The 17,258-nt window shown below is 31.5% G+C and overlaps 2 protein-coding genes across 3 annotated transcripts; one reads left to right on the top strand and one right to left on the bottom strand.

Annotated features, from left to right (window-relative positions):
• Positions 1–4,967: 4,967 nt before the first annotated feature.
• On the bottom strand, positions 4,968–6,565 carry LOC149892355 (caspase-3-like). 2 transcript variants are annotated; one of them, XM_090079799.1, is made up of 3 exons: positions 6,293–6,565; positions 5,326–6,108; positions 4,968–5,257 (listed from the first exon to the last, which is right to left on the bottom strand). In XM_090079799.1, exons 1-3 carry the CDS (start codon positions 6,387–6,389, stop codon positions 5,238–5,240), a joined length of 900 nt encoding a protein of 299 aa, XP_089935925.1. In that variant the 5' UTR covers positions 6,390–6,565; the 3' UTR covers positions 4,968–5,237. The 2 variants fall into 2 exon arrangements, with proteins under 2 accessions (XP_089935925.1, XP_089935924.1); XM_090079798.1 differs by having other exon boundaries at positions 4,968–5,237; positions 6,293–6,559.
• A 10,129-nt stretch (positions 6,566–16,694) lies between these two features.
• LOC149892354 (uncharacterized) lies at positions 16,695–17,227 on the top strand. Its single transcript, XM_090078122.1, has one exon. It carries the CDS (start codon positions 16,695–16,697, stop codon positions 17,211–17,213), a length of 519 nt encoding a protein of 172 aa, XP_089934248.1. The 3' UTR covers positions 17,214–17,227.
• Positions 17,228–17,258: the final 31 nt, after the last annotated feature.

Below are 17,258 nucleotides of genomic sequence, written 5' to 3'. Positions count from 1 at the left end.
ATGGGTGATTGAGGACACTCAACCATTTTCTATTGTAGAAACTGACGCATTCACCCGGATGATGAGAACTGCAACCAACGGTCAATTCAGAGCCATTACAGCAAAGAATATATCTACAAAATACATTCCTCTCCTTTTTAAATTCATCAAGGAACAAGTAAAAAACATTTTCAATTCAGACAAGTCAAATCTTGATGGAGTGGCCTTTACATCCGACGTGTGGACCACTGATCACACCAATTTGTCTTTCATGAGCCTTACACTCCACTATATAGATTCAAAGTTCCAATTAAAGCGCTTCTTGGTAGAAATGTCCTACTTCCCCGAACAACATACTGCCGACAATATTGCCAAGAAGCTCAATGAATCTATCAACAAACTGGAACTTGATTTTGGAGTCAAAACCTGGATAACAGTCGACGGTGCAGCTAATGTCTAAGCAGGTGTTAGGAAATCAATTGGGGTTCAAAGTGCAATTTGGTGTGTCGACCACCGTCTAAATCTAGTTGTCAGTGGTGCTGTCGATGATAAAAGATGTCCAAAATGGTCAATTCTCAACCACAAAATAACAAAATTAGTAGGTCACTTCAACCAGTCCTCTCAAAAAGCTATGACTTTAGTTAATGCTGCCAAAGCCTTAAAAAACTCCAGAACGAAGTTAGTACAGAGATGCCCCACAAGATGGAACTCTGACCTCCATCAAATTGAGTCTGTGGTGGATCTTCTTCCGGCGATGCATTCTTTAAAGAATCCGAACCCTACTGTTTCTGGAGGTTGTAAGTTGACAGATCTTTTACCAACAGATGATGAAGTGGAATCTATTCAATCTGTCATCCGGCTTCTGAGAGGCTTTTCAGAATTCTCTGAGAAATGCAGCAGTGAAAAGAATGTTAGCATCTGTTCCGTTATTAATTGCGTATACAACATCAGAGGAAGATTAGCAAGGGAGATGATCAAGCCAAAAACCGAGGTGTCATCAGAGCTTGCTCACTACTTCAATGAAGATTTAAACAAAAGATTCGAAGGGGAGTTGATGAACATTGAATTCTCTATAGCTCATTTTTTAGATCCTAACAGCAAGGGCATGTGCTTTGTGGATGAGGGGGAAAAATTTGAAGTAGTCAAAACTGCAGTAAAAAAAGCTATGGAAGAACTGTCAAAAAAAGAAATTTTGGCTAGCCAAAGCACTCCTTCCCCTTCAATGTTGGATGATGAAGATGATGACGACTTTGATTTCACTGAACAACTGAGGAAGAAAGTGTTTGGTGCAGGTTACATTAATCCTGGAGGTGAAACAAGCACCAAGAAAGCCATTTCTACTGAAATTGAGGGGTATTTGAATTCAAAACCAGTTCCAGCAAATACAAATGTACTGGAATTCTGGAAACAAAACCAGTATATTTACCCAATAATGTCAAGGCTGGCCAGAAAAAACCTCTGTATACCTGCTGCATCATCAACATCTGAAAGAGTTTTCTCAACAGCAGGGAATATATACAGCTCTAGAAGAACCAATCTTTCAATCTCAAAGGTTGAGATGTTGGTATATATGAAAGAAAACACTAAGCAACTCAGTAAAATTCAAGACATTGTGTGGCCAGGAAATGAATTTGGAAAATGATTAACTTTCAGTGTGATTTTGACTTTTTTTTATTTCTTAACAAGGAAATCATTTCGTTTCATTGTATATTTGAATATTATAAATAAATAAAAATGAATTTTAATTCGAAAGCTTTTTTTATTCTGAATCCGTATAAATCCGTAAAAATAATATCGGTTCGGATTCCAGTTCGAAAAAAATTTTTCGAATTGCAATCCGATTCGAAAGTATCGAATCGGATTGCAATCCGAAAAAATAATCCGAAAAAATTTTAACGAATTATTTTCCGATAAATTATTTTCGGATCAAATCAATCCGTAAGTAGTTTGAACCGTTTAGCATAGATAATTCGGTGCACAATCCGCAAACCGATAAACAGTAACGAATCGGCGGTCTCTACTAAACTCATAGTAAGGTTACTTATATCTTCGTAATTTTACAAAATGTTTTTCTGTTATTTAACAAAATTAATTAACAAACAATAAATAGATAATAATATAATAACAAATAATATAAAAAAAGTGCATGGGTAATAAAATCTTATTAGGTTATAAATATTTCCCAATTACAAAAATAGTTTTATCATAAATTAAATGAAAACAGATTTTATAAATTATATGCGATAAAAATTATTAACAACGTATGTGTTGCTTTCTCGCGGCGAACGCAGCGTTTCAACTCTACATTTTCTCTTCTAATAAAAAACTCCCACCCACAAAAAATTCGCCTTCAATTTACACTTTACAAATCAACTCAAATATGTCCATAAAAATACCGCTCAAAGTTTGTTTATAGGATTTTAAGGAAACTGCGCAATGTCCACTCTTTGTAATTGCTTTCGCGCGCAGTGTAATTACAGTATCTCAGATAACTCAAAACCAGTGTTTTCAACTTAATGTTTCAATCAATTTGCAAAAATCAACATAGAATTATCTATAAATAGTTATTGCAAACATAAAGAAAACCTAATGAAACTGTAATACCTAAAATACTGTTAGTAAAAAAATTATCCTAAAAAAGATTTTACTATAATCAAACAGTAAAAAAAATGTTCTTATCCGACAATCGTAATTTAAAAACGGATAACTTTAACGAAATACTTGAAAAATATATGCAAAAAATTATCTACCACTATTTAAACAAGAAACAACTTTAAAGCGTAAAAGAAATATAATATTAACAAAATATCGCAAAAACTTTCACACAACAAAATGGCAATTTCAAACTTCACGCATGAGGTAAATTCTAATACAGCCGATATGTGGCGTTAACACCCGGGAAAACCGTACTGTTCCCGTCTGACTCCCGGTGCCATAACCCGGATGATAACCTTACCAGATCCCCGGTTCAATACCGTACGGGACTCGTCTGTATAGGCTAGCTGGGCAGTGTTCAAAGAATACTTTAAAAGGATCTCAATTTACAGGCATACAAACACAGAGTTGAACCACTGCTTACAAATGGTCAAAAAGTCAAGAGAATTAAATTTGAAAATTGGATAAGAAATCATTTTCGAAAAGAACAAACACTAAAAAATTCTGTTTTCAGATGAAAAAATTTTTGATTTAAATGGTATGTACAATGCCCAAAATAATCGCATATGGTCCATTAATCGTAATGAAGCTGATAAAGATGGTGGTATTAAACAGAAACAAAAATTCCCTCAAAAGGTAATGGTTTGGTTGGGAGCTTGCTCAAAAGGTGTTACACCACTGGTTATTTTGGACTAAGATACAGTAAATCATGACTCGTATATAAAAAAAGTGTTGCCAGTGGCCTTGAAATATGGAAACGCGATGTTTGGTGATGATTGGACATTTCACAAGATGGAGCAACCTCACATACGCATCATTTAACTCAACAATGGTGTCATGATAATTATCCTGCTTTTATTGACAAAAACCAGTGGTCTCCAAATTCCCCCGATCTCAATCCTTTAGATTACTAAATATGGGATGAACTCGTTCACCAAATGAAATGGAATAAAATTAATACAAAATTAACATTAATTCAAGAACTTAAACGAGCTGTAAAAAAAATTAGAGTAAATGTAGCTTTAGAAAGTTGTACTAGTTGGACCAATCGCTTATACCGTTTGTCAAAAAATAATGGAGACTATTTACATTAAATAAATTGTCATTTTGTAGAGAATTTAATAATAAATCTTTTTAAAAAAGATTCACTTTTCTAGTTAAAAAAAATAACAATGTTACAATAAAAATACTACCTATGCCATTTATCTTGGGCCACCCGTTACCTTTTCAGTTTAATGATCTTCAGTTCTTAAATATAATAATAATTGTTTTTTTCATGGTAGAAACTGTTTCCATTTATGAGTCTGAAAAAATACTCAAATTTCTCAATTTAAAATTTTAGCTCAGGGGTTTACGTTAGAGGAGAGTGAGGAGAAATGGAGCACCAATCGAATATATAGCTCAGTTTAACAAAGAGTTCTAAAAATGTGTGTGTTTTCAAAAGGTTCGAGCAGTTTTCAACATTGAAGAATAGCAATTTTTATGTTAATCACTAACGTTCGCCACGTTATTTTTATACCATTTTAAATGCTTGTAAACAGTTAAAGTTTTTTTATCGCACAAAAATCAATTTCATATTTTTATGCAAAGTCCTAACACAAACATGGTGCTGATCTCCCAGCAAAAGTTTCAATTTTGAATGAAAGTTATATCAAAACAAGGTGGATGAATATAAATAACGAAAACCAATTCAGATTTTGTACTTAATTGAATAATTAGGTAGCGCAACCTCTTGCGCCCAAGTAAGAAACTTTGTCGGCCATTTACTTTTTACATTTTCCTAGTGCAGAATGTTTTATTTTTCGTAAATCACTATGAACTACAAGATGAACTGTGATAGTGTATTTTAAACATAAAAACAAATTTAACAGAGAACCTATTTTGAGCCGTCAATATTATCTCCACATAAGGCTTGACATTTAATCACCCAGCAGTAGCTATTTTACGAGAATAAATACTGTTTAAATACTTATTTTTTGTAGCACCATTTTTTTTTTAGTGAATTTTTCACTTTGTTTTGTTTTATAAATAACAAAGAGTTTTTAATTTTCACAATTTTATAATTTCAAATTTAAATTAATTTTAGTGGGAGCTGATGGACTGACTCCTCTGGTACATTTCCCAACATTAGAAAGTGATGGTCCAGTCTCACCTGAATCAGTAAAACTACATTTTAAAATCACACATATCCACAGTACAGACTTAATCTTTAATTTCTAATCAACATTCAACCACATAATGATTACTAAAAATATTTTTAACTTTTGAGAACCTGAGGTAGGAACAATCCCATCCTCTCCTTATGGTAATCTAGTTTTAAAAAAATAATGAAAAGAAAAGAAAAGTAAGTTAAAATAAAATATAGTTTTTACAAAACATTTAATTTTGAAAAAAAAAAAAAAGGGGTTTGGTTAGTGTATTTGATGTTTCCCAGGCTTGATTATAATCTTGAATTCCATTATCTATATAACGTTTTTGACATATATAATTAGCTGCACAGAATATATCATTGATGTTGTTTTTGGCTGCGTAACAGTTTATGGCCTCACAAAGTGTGTCAAAATACCATGAGTCATTTTGTATGATTTCCTGTAGTCTGTTACCTAATAAATAGCACAATTAACTGCAAATTATTTATGATAAATGTAATTTTTGGTAAAAGTGTTGTTAAAGAATACTAGTTTCACTTACTTGGTAATATAGAATACCCACAAAAAAAGTCAGCTTCTGTAGGTAATCCAATTCTTTTAGACTCAGTCATATTGCTGGAATGAGCAACAGCTGTATTATTGATTGATTGTTTTCTGCCTGTTTGTATTATGAATATTTTAGGTTTGCCAATTAAGGAACAACAGTTCGCATTTTCAAATAACTCAAAAGCATGAGATAGAGATAGTGTACTTCCAGAATTATCATTTATTGTCCCATTGGCTCCGTGTGACAAAAAGCAACTGATAAAACAATCATAATTGCTATGATCTTTTTGTGAAATATTTCTAAGTTCATCATAAATCTCATCAGCTCTCAAATCTGAATAAATCACAATTTTAAACAACAAATGCTGAAATACTTTAACTATCTTTTCAGTATTAATTCCATTATTGTTTATGATCAGACAAATGCCACGTGGATTTGCTGTCATTTTGTAACTACTCATAAAAACATCTGTTTTTCCAAAGTCTTTTTTAACTGTAGATGAAGAAGATTTATCTATTGAAAAGAAAGCTCCAGAAGAGTCTTTATGTGTACTTCCATGATTATGCAATGATTCATGTTCACTATTTCCAGGCAATTTTGTAGATTTTAAAAAACTAAGGCTCTTCTGAAACTTTTCAATTTGTTTTACTAAGTCATTTCTGTTAGCTCCAGCATATAATTCAATCAAATAATCAACATTTGCATCATTTATAAGATCTTTTTTTTCCAATTCATCAAAAAAATCAAGGGGCTCAGTTATTCGTTCAGCTACTCCATCTATAAAGAGCAAACACCAAATGAGAAAGTTATCTAAGAAATATTTACATTTATTATGTTTCAAATAAATTATTTTAAAAATAAATCATTTATATTTTAAAATTAACTCTATGTCATTTGATGTTGTAAATTAACAGATGTCATTTGATGTTGTAATTTTCATTTTACAAATCATAATTTATACCTGATAAACCAGATAAGTAAATGAGATTATTTAAATCATTTTTTACTGTACGATCATTTAGGTCAAGTAAAAGGGATCGGTACGGCGTTACATTCATTACTGCATATTCAACCGTCAATATACTGATCTCAAAGTATAACTGGATAACGTATTAGCAAGTTTCATACGACGCGGTTTAAGTAAGCGAATATTGCCTGTAGGGACAAAATTCTAGCCAATCAGATAATGTTTCTAGATTAAGCGATATTCAGTTTTTTTTCTCGATTAAACTACTAAAAATAGCGTAGTACTTGATACAATCGAGTCAAAAATATATGTAAAAATCAAAACAAACATTTTTTTAAATATGCTAATAAAATAAGTTAGCGATATGTAACTACTATTTATTTTAATAAAAAGATATTAAACATTATTAGATATCAAACTATATTGATTGTATCACTTAAAAGAAATGGTTAACTGGTTTTGTGGCGCAGCATTATGTTTTAACAACTTTAGAACCAAAACTACTAACGGAGAACGTATAAAGTTTTACAGGCTTCCCAAAGATGTTTCTATTCAGAAAGAATATATCCGAGTTTTAAATACAAAGGGAATGAATTTCAGAAATGGGCATATTTGTTGTGAACATTTTTCATCTGGAATAAGAGAGTTATGCACTGATATTCCAGACATAGCTGCACCACCAAGCCAAATTGCTATAATGGAACGAAAATACGCAAATGCTCTGGCTAAAATAACTAAATCAAGAAAAACGACTGAAGCTGATAAAAAACATTTGAAAGGGTTAAAACGTAAGCTTAGTATGATGATATCCTTGTCTAAACCTTGTCCTATTCGTAAAAAACCAACAAACCGACCTTCTTATGTTACAAAATCTCCTTTATCATTACTTAAACCAACAAAACAACAGTTACTTTCTAAATTACAAAAAGAAGAAGATGCTAACAAAATTCTTCTAGAAAAAATAAACAATGCAAACAATTATATAAAACAGCTTAAAAAAGAAAAAAAAATAAACAAAGTAAAGAACGATATGTTACATAAAAAATATTTAATTTTATCTGTAAGAAATCAAATTTCAAAAAAAGAACTAGACAAATTTGAAAAAGGAATGTTTAAATATTCCAAACTTAAAGACAAGCCAAAGCAGTTTAAATATTTATGTGGTTTAACTGTCCTGCAATTTCAACTCCTTTATAATTGTGTAGCACCATACTGCCACTTAATTGAATATCCGGATTGCAAAGGTACAGGAACCAGATTCCTTGAAAAGAAAACCGAATTGTTTTCAGTTTTAACATTGTGCAGACATGCACTTCATCTTGGTGTTATTGGATTTATGGCTGGCGTTTCTAAAAGCACCATGTATCGTGTTTTCACTGGATGGGTTGTATTTCTAGACACAATATTTTCAGAGATAAATTTAAAAGTCGAAAGCACTTATATTTCCCTGATGATGCCTTCTGTTTTTAAAAAAACTGGCCATGGTGAAACCGATATTGTTGTGGATGCTACAGAATTTAAGTTTCAACAACCAACCAATTATGACCTTAATACTTTAATGCAGAGTTGTTACGGCATAATATGTCTGGCAGATCTGTCGACATATTTTTAGACATATTTTACATAGACATAAAATATGTCAGAATTATTTTTCTGTCCTCTTACTTTGACATAACTTTATGTCTGAAACATTTTCTGCCGACATAAAATATGTCCGAAATATTTTTCTGTCCTCTTACTTTGACATAACTTTATGTCTGAAACATTTTCTGCCGACATAAAATATGTCCGAAATATTTTTCTGTCCACTTACTTTGACATAACTTTATGTCTGAAACATTTTCTGCCGACATAAAATATGTCAGAATTATTTTTCTGTCCTCTTACTTTGACATAACTTTATGTCTGAAACATTTTCTGCCGACATAAAATATGTCCGAAATATTTTTCTGTCCACTTACTTTGACATAACTTTATGTCTGAAACATTTTCTGCCGACATAAAATATGTCAGAATTATTTTTCTGTCCTCTTACTTTGACATAACTTTATGTCTGAAACATTTTCTGCCGACATAAAATATGTCCGAAATATTTTTCTGTCCACTTATTTTGACATAACTTTATGTCTGAAACATTTTCTGCCGACATAAAATATGTCAGAATTATTTTTCTGTCCTCTTACTTTGACATAACTTTATGTCTGAAACATTTTCTGCCGACATAAAATATGTCCGAAATATTTTTCTGTCCACTTACTTTGACATAACTTTATGTCTGAAACATTTTCTGCCGACATAAAATATGTCCGAAATATTTTTCTGTCCACTTACTTTGACATAATTTTATGTCTAAAACATTTTCTGCCGACATAAAATATGTCCAAAATATTTTTCTGCCTACCAACTATGACATAATTTTATGTCTAAAACATTTTCTGCCGACATAAAATATGTCAGAAACATTTTTCTGTCCACTTACTTTGACATAATTTTATGTCAGAGACATTTTCTGCCGACATAAATTATGTCAGAAACATTTTTCTGTCCACTTACTTTGACATAATTTTAGGCCTGAGACCTTTTCCGCCCGACAAATTATGTCAGAAATATTTTCTATCCACATATTTTAACATAATTTTATGTCTGAGACATTTGCTGTTTCTTATTTTAGAAGAAAAAATCGTACAACTTTATTGCTCATTTTAGATTAATTTGACGAGTAAAACAAAAGTTTCGATTTCCCCTTGTTAGAATGTAAAAACTTAGTCTCAAACTTAGTTTTTATTATTGAATGTGGTTTTTATTATATGGCGTCCTGTGCCGCACTAGAAATTATGTTAAGTAGAAAGGAAAGTAGAACTTTTAAAGGGTCGAACCATTTACAGCATAAATTCTACGATCTAATCGTCTGCAACATAATAAAAATAGAAAATAATTCTTTGTCAGAATATTTATATCCGTTCCATGATAGGTCGAATAATTTATGGTCGAAGCAAACCTTATTAAAAATATAGTTTTTCACCAGCGCGGCGTTTCAGGTTAAAATAGATTAACCACAGGACGAACGACAATTTAAAGCAGCGCACAGTGTATCGCTTCATACAAGCTAGGTGGACAAAAGTCATATCAAGAAAACGACTAATTGATAATATTTTCACAATAACAGCCCTAAATTAGTAATAACTTGCGATGTTAATTATGAAAAACATTACAGAGCAATGAATCATAAGCAATTAAAGAGGCGTTAAATTGTAATTTCATTTTTGAAAAAAATTAATTAAAAATTTACAATGATTGCATTAACATTTAACAAGAATTAAAGAAAGCAATCATTTTAATGCAGCGATGGATTTTACTTTTGAGGGTAAGTACTATTTAATTACATTAAATATTTTATTTAAAAGTTAAGCAATAAGTGTTAAAATATGGTTTAAAAAACTGGGTTAAAATTGTAAAATTTTTTTTGGTTTTTAATTTTTAAATTTATACAACTTTTTGTATCCACATGTATCCAAGCTAATTTATTAACAGTGTATAGCTAAAGTCCTAAGGTGTACAACAAAGAAAAAATTTTCACCACATAAATCCACAATTTTTTGTTATTAAATTTCATCTAGATCATGTGCTCTCTTTTTCAAAAATGGAGTTGTTTGAAAAATGGCGAAGACATAATCAAGAAGAAAGAAATTCTCGTTGAATGGATTTTATTTTGCAAAGATTTTGTGTTACTGATGTAACTGATGTGACTAGAGATTCTGAGAGGTCTTTGCAATTAAAAATTTCATGTATGACTTCAAAATTCGCAAAAAAAAGGTCTGCAGCACATATGATGATCGACCGTTTTTTAAACAAAAATAAAATTTGGTTAGAGGGGGCAAATATAGAATTTAAAGTAAGTATATACCGGCAATGCATTTTTTTCATCATTTGTAGAAATTCAAGGACGACCAAAAAAGAACTTTGAAGACTCGTCCTTTAAAACCAAAAAACGAAGGGTTGAAAACTTAGTAAAATCGCAAAGTGCAACTGAGTTGACCACAGCTGCTGAAGTAGCATGCCGTGCGTTGGGGCACAGAAACCAAGCTACTTTAATCAGAAAAAGTCTGAAATCATCTGAAAAAAAATAAATCAAAAGACTTTATTTGTGGGGGCAGGCAGTTAAATCGTGACGAGGCATTAGCTTATTACATTGACTCTAAATGTACAAGTCATTCTTATAAACAGACGAGAAAGTGGTCTTTAAAGGCAGAGCATATATTATTTCCATCTTATTATAGTCTATGCAAGTCGAAAAAGTTATGTTATCCATTAGATGAACATATTTCTGTTACAGAAACACGAGCCGAAATTAGTCTACAAGCTATACTTGATAAAACTACTGAACGCCTAATTGAAGCTCAATGAGAAGTTCTTAAAAGTATTACTTTTACTACGCCATTCACACTAATTAGCAAATGGGGAAGTTAGAAGCGATGAAGATAAATCTAGTGTCCAAAAACGTTCAGCAGATATCAAACAAAAATTTAAAAAGCATATGGGTCTTATTGTAGATAAACCAAAACCTGGCTTTGGGAATACAAATGATGGGAACACAGCTCGCAGGTTTTTTATGAAGCCAGAGTTGAGTGGCGAGATTACGGGTTTAGACATCAATCTCATTAAAAACTTCAGTATTTTATTAAGAACACTTTCCACTGGCTATGATATTAACTATTATGAATTTGAAAAGCTTTGTTCTGAAACCAAAACTCTTTATATTAATCTGTATCCGTGGTACTATATGCCTGTTACTGTGCACAAAATACTTGTACATAGCACGGAAGTTATAAAAACATGCCTTCTTCCAATAGGACAACTGTCGGAAGAGTCTCAAGAAGCCCGCAATAAAGATTTTCGTCGATTCCGCGAATACCATACAAGAAAAAGTTCACGTATTTGTACAAATATAGATTTGCTCAATATGCTTTTGGTAACATCAGATCCTGTCATCAACTCACACAGAGAATTGCCAAGTAAGAAAACTGGTAAACTACCGTTGGAAGTTTTGCATTTAATTATCCCACCTATTATACCACCACAGCTTGTTGAAAATAGAATTATGTGTGACAATTAAGATTATATAGAGTCCGATTCATCGGGTACTGAAAATAACAAATGATTCATCCGATAATAATTAATTATTGATAAAATATTTTTTTATTTTACGTAGTGTAGTGAGTATATTTTTATATTTTGTATATTTGTAGTGAGTATATTTTTATTTTAGGCAAAATTTTATTACATTATTTATGTGTCGAAATTTAGTGTTTATTTTTATTACTTAATTATCTTTTTCAAGACAAAAACTTTTAAAAACTTAAAAGTGATTAAAATATCGCCTTTTTTACAATAAAATTTAAAAAAAAATTCTTTTTATAGTAAAATTGACTTTTTGTCGCCCCTTTAAGCTTAAACGCGCGGGGTAATTGCCCCCTGCCTCCCCCAGGCTACCCTACTGCATAACTAATCTTTAAAACACCATAATATTGTTAACTTGATTCTTAGGAATGAAAATACAAAACAAAATATTTTTGTCCACCTAGCTTGTATGAAGCGATACACTGTGCAGCGGTTAGAATACAATTTTAGCCGTAAGAAAATATCTGGCCAACGTTTATCTTTTAATTTAATCGAACCGTCAGAATCGTTTTTTGAAGAGTTGTGATCTTAACCGAAAATTTACTTCAAATAAAACAAATATCAATGATAATGTTTGGTTGTTAAAATTTTTTTTTTTCTCTTACACTTTTTCTAAAGAGAAAACATCCCTTTTCAGATTGTAAATGATACAACGCAAGCCATTAAAATGGCAATTAAATGCCTTAGAATCAAATATTTCTCTGCTCTCCTCAACAATCCACATGGCATTACAGGTTGCTAATATTTGGAAAATTGGCTTTTTTTTATCCAGTTGTATTTTGTGGCCTTTTACCTTTATTTTGGCATTTTGACACAGAAAAATTTAAGTTCTTGAAAAAGTATTTGTTTTGGAAAAAAAGATGAAATCAATTTTTGCTCCTCAAGAATTTTTAAGGATAATAAAAAACAACTTTTGACTTCCGATCCGAAGATTAACTAGTTGATTTCATTGATGAAATTTGTTCAAAATAAAGTGACAGAATCGTTTTGAAACAGCCGCGATATGAAAAAGGGCATTATTATGGCATTTTACATTCACGATTTTGGAATTTCACATGTAAAAAATGTTGGCAACACTGAATTTAATTGTCAATTAAAACGACTAAAATATGACGACTTGGAATGCTCGCTTCCACGTTTGAGACATTAAAACGATTTTCCTAGCCGCATTAAAAAAACTCTTGATGCTGGAGTCTTTTGACCCAAATGCAATTCAGTTGTAGATTTTTATATCACGGCCGTTTAATCTATTCTCAAAATTAACTTTGACTTTTTGTGCTAGAATTTTGTCAAGTACTTTGCTAACACAAAATTTAAAAGAACTTTATTACGTTATAAAAAATTTTTTTTTTTGTTTCGACTCTAAAAAGGTTTTCAGAACTCGATTCTTGCACTGGGGCGCCATAAAAAATTGACTAATAGAAAATGTGAAACGTTTAGTTTTTTAAACAAGTTTTATTTTATCAATCAAATCTAGATTATTTTTTACAACCATGATGGAGTCTAAGAAATCATTTGAAATGCGAGTACGTAGATGGCTATAAACCAAAGCGAATCCAGAGAAATCACGTTCAACTTTTACGCTGGAGAACGCTGCACCTTAAACTACTTGCGAGATTTCATAAAGCCGATTCCATTTTGTTTTCTGGTTTTTCTTCCAGTACGCAAGAATGTTGAATTCAACGTCTAATGACACTCGCGGTTCATTAAGAGTCCATTTTAAAATTAATTGACGAATATCTTGATCTGACTCTAAAGCTGCATTAGCAACATCTTGTCTGGTTCCTCCTCCAGTATATTCAATGAAACGGCGTACTTTTTCAGCATAAATTTCTTCTGAGTTCATAGGAATCATCTCTTCAGAAGTATTTGAGGAATATTCATATATATGACGCATTTAATTGTATGGATTCTTCTGTTGATGAAAAACTTGATTGTTCTCGTTGAGTACAAAGTTTTTGATGAATTTTGATTAGCTGTATAATTCCTCTATTCAACATTTCTGTATTAAACAGTTGATGACCCGATGTAAAGCAAAATCTAGGATCCATAACTAAAGCAGCAATAAATGCTTAACATTTAAAAAAAACTTGTTCTCGTGTATTGATTGCGTTGGTCAGTAGCATTTTTAATCCCAAATCACCTGCTGGAACGTCCTCAATTCCTATTTTCATTTGAATCCATCGAACGTAGAATTCACTAATTGATAATTTTGCGGATTGAAAATCCATCATAGCCGAATGTATTGGTAAAAATGCATCGAAATATTCATCTATTAAACTCCATGAAGCATCATTTAATTTTAATTGGTCGTGTCTTAGCCTTTGATATGCTTCTGCGTTGGTATGGAAATCTTCTATCATCAAAAACGTGGAATCCCAGCGTGGTTCAATGTCTACACGAGGTTTTTTTAGATTTTTAAATGTTTGAATATATGCTACTTTCTTGGATTCGATAGCAACTTTTCTGATGTTATTTAATGCGTCTTCAAACATTGATGTTACGTCCTTAGCAGCTAGCTGACACACATGTGCGCCACAAAACATGGCTGAACAGAACGATCCAACTGATTTTTCAACACAAACAGTTTGGGCTTCACTATAATTCCCTTCTTCATTCTCTAAAGCGCCAATATCAATTTCCTCGTCTTCGAAATCTATAAATTCGTCACCATAAATTTCAAGGATCACTTTCATTTGAACTTGTGCATTTTGAAGAATTTTTGAAGCCTTCGTCATGTTTTTTCCTTGATCTGTGCAAGTTGCGTAGATATCATTAGCACATTTTCCAATTTTTCCAATTACATTTTCTAACTGAGCAGCTAAAATTTCGCCAAACTGTCGACTTTCTTGAGTAAGTATGCCTAAGGTTCTGTCAGCTATTTGCCCGTCCTTCACATATCTACAGCTAACTCCAAACACGTTTCTTCCATATCGCGACGCACTATCAAACATCAACGAGACAAGAACATTTTCAGTTTCTTCTCTTATGAGCGAAAAAATATTTTCACACGCAAGTTGAATGTAGCGTTTCATGCTGTGACGATTTATAACAATTTTGAATTCTTTGAGTGCATTTTTCACTAAAGACAATTGTCCGATTTCATCAGCTGACGCGAAAGACAAGTTACGGTTCATCATTAACTTAATCATTTCTCTAATTAATTGATTTACATCAACATCCAGCTTGATTCGTTTAATTAATTGAATCTCATCGTTATTTCGATTCCTTGTAGCCGAAGTAGTTTCAACTAAGTCAATTTCGCCAGCTTTTTCTTTGTGTTTTCGAAGAAGCTGATCTTTGAGGTTACTTAACTTGCCTTTGTAAAATTTTTTGCACATTTTACACTTTCCTCCTTCTTTACTAATTTCAAATTGACTTTTCACTTGTTTGTGCAATAAATTATTCTCCATATTTGTCTTTAAATCTTAAGGAAAACAAAAACAGTGACAAGAAAATAGTTATTCCAAGGTCTATTTATACCACAGGACAATCGTTTAAACCGCGAAAAATGAATAATTAGATTAATAATCGTTTTTTAATGCGGCTAGGAAAATCGTTTTAATGTCTCAAACGTGGAAGCGAGCATTCCAAGTCGTCATATTTTAGTCGTTTTAATTGACAATTAAATTCAGTGTTGCCAACATTTTTTACATGTGAAATGCCAGAAGCGCGAATGTAAAATGCCATAATAATGCCCTTTTTCATATCGCGGCTGTTTCAAAATGATTCCGTCACTTTATTTTGAACAAATTTCATCAATGAAATCAACTAGTTAATCTTCGGATCGGAAGTCAAAAGTTGTTTTTAATTATCCTTAAAAATTCTTGAGGGGCAAAAATTAATTTCAACTTTTTTTCCAAAATAAATACTTTTTCGAGAACTTAAATTTTTCTGTGTCAAAATGCCAAAATAAAGGTAAATGGCCATAAAGTACCATTGGATAAAAAAAAAATGCCAATTTTCCAAATATTAGCAACCTATAATGCCATGTGGTTTGATTGAGGAGAGCAGACACATAAATATTTGATTCTAAGGCATTTAATTGCCATTTAATTTGTTTGAGTTGTATCATTTACAATCTGAAAAGGGATATTTTCTCTTTAAAAAACGTGTAAGAGAAAAAAAAATTTTAACAACCAAACATTATCATTGATATTTGTTTTATTTGGAATAAATTTTCGGTTAAGATCACTACTATTCAAAAAACGATTCTGACGGTTCGGTTAAATTAAAAGATAAATTTTGGCCAGAATTTATGCTGTAAATGGTTCGATCCTTTACAAGTTCTACTTTTCTTTCTACTTAACATAATTTCTAATGTGGCACAGGACGCCATATAATAAAAACCACATTCAGTAATAAAAACTAAGTTTGAGACTAAGTTTTTACATTCTAATAAGGGGAAATCGAGACTTGTTTTACTCGTTAAATTAATCTAAAATGAGCAATAAAGTTGTACGATTTTTTCTTCTAAAATAAGAAACAGCAAATGTCTCAGACATGAAATTATGTCAAAATATGTGGATAGAAAATATTTCTGACATAATTTATGTCGGCAGAAAATGTCTCAGATATAAAGTTATGACATAATATGTGGACAGAAAAATGTTTCTGACATAATTTATGTCGACAGAAAATGTCTCAGATATAAAGTTATGTCAAAATATGTGGACAGAAAAATGTTTCTGACATAATTTATGTCGACAGAAAATGTCTCAGACATAAAATTATGTCAAAATATGTGGACAGAAAAATGTTTCTGACATAATTTATGTCGACAGAAAATGTCTCAGACATAAAATTATGTCAAAGTAAGTTCGCAGAAAAATATTTCGGAAATATTTTATGTCGGCAGAAAATGTTTTAGACATAAAATTATGTCAAAGTAAGTGGACAGAAAAATGTTTCTGACATATTTTATGTCGGCAGAAAATGTCTCAGACATAAAATTATGTCAAAGTAAGTTCGCAGAAAAATATTTCGGACATATTTTATGTCGGCAGAAAATGTTTTAGACATAATATTATGTCATAGTTGGTAGGCAGAAAAATATTTCGGACATATTTTATGTCGGCAGAAAATGTTTTAGACATAAAATTATGTCAAAGTTGGTAGGCAGAAAAATATTTCGGACATATTTTATGTCGGCAGAAAATGTTTCAGACATAAAATTATGTCAAAGTTGGTAGGCAGAAAAATATTTCGGATATATTTTATGACGGCAGAAAATTTGTCTTGGACATATTGGACAGATAACAACTCTGCTTTAATGTTTTCAAGTTATAAAAACTGTACAACAGGGAAAGCTTTAATTGGAATCTCTCCACATGGGTCAGGATTGCTTTTTGGAAACATATACCCTGGTTCGATCACAGATAATGAATTAACAGAACAATCTCATATTTTAGAACTAGTTGAGAAAGAACACGAAGTTATGGCAGATAGAGGGTTTTCAATTCAAGATTTATGCGCTTCAAAAGGAATATATCTGAATCGACCATCTCAAAAATCAAGCCATCAGTTCCCACAAGCTGATGTAGCTGGTAATTTTGATATAGCTTCTACCCGTAATCATGTAGAGAGATTCATAGGATGCGTACGTGATTGGTCAATTCTTAATGCGGTGTGGCCGGTACAAAGAATGGACTTACTTTCTTCAACATGGAAAATGTTATGTCATGTTGTAAACCTTACAATGCGCCCCATCGGGCCAAAGGCAGAATCTTGTAAATAATAATATTTTGTGAATATATATAACCATATAAAAACATATTTTATT

The sequence above is a fragment of the Hydra viridissima genome, unplaced genomic scaffold (assembly GCF_058129835.1).
Source record: "Hydra viridissima isolate aposymbiotic clone 2 unplaced genomic scaffold, HvirCarnegie_v1 scaffold_2, whole genome shotgun sequence".
NCBI lineage: Eukaryota > Metazoa > Cnidaria > Hydrozoa > Anthoathecata > Hydridae > Hydra > Hydra viridissima.
Note: the sequence above shows the minus strand (reverse complement) of the source record. Positions and strands in the feature narration are given on the sequence as shown.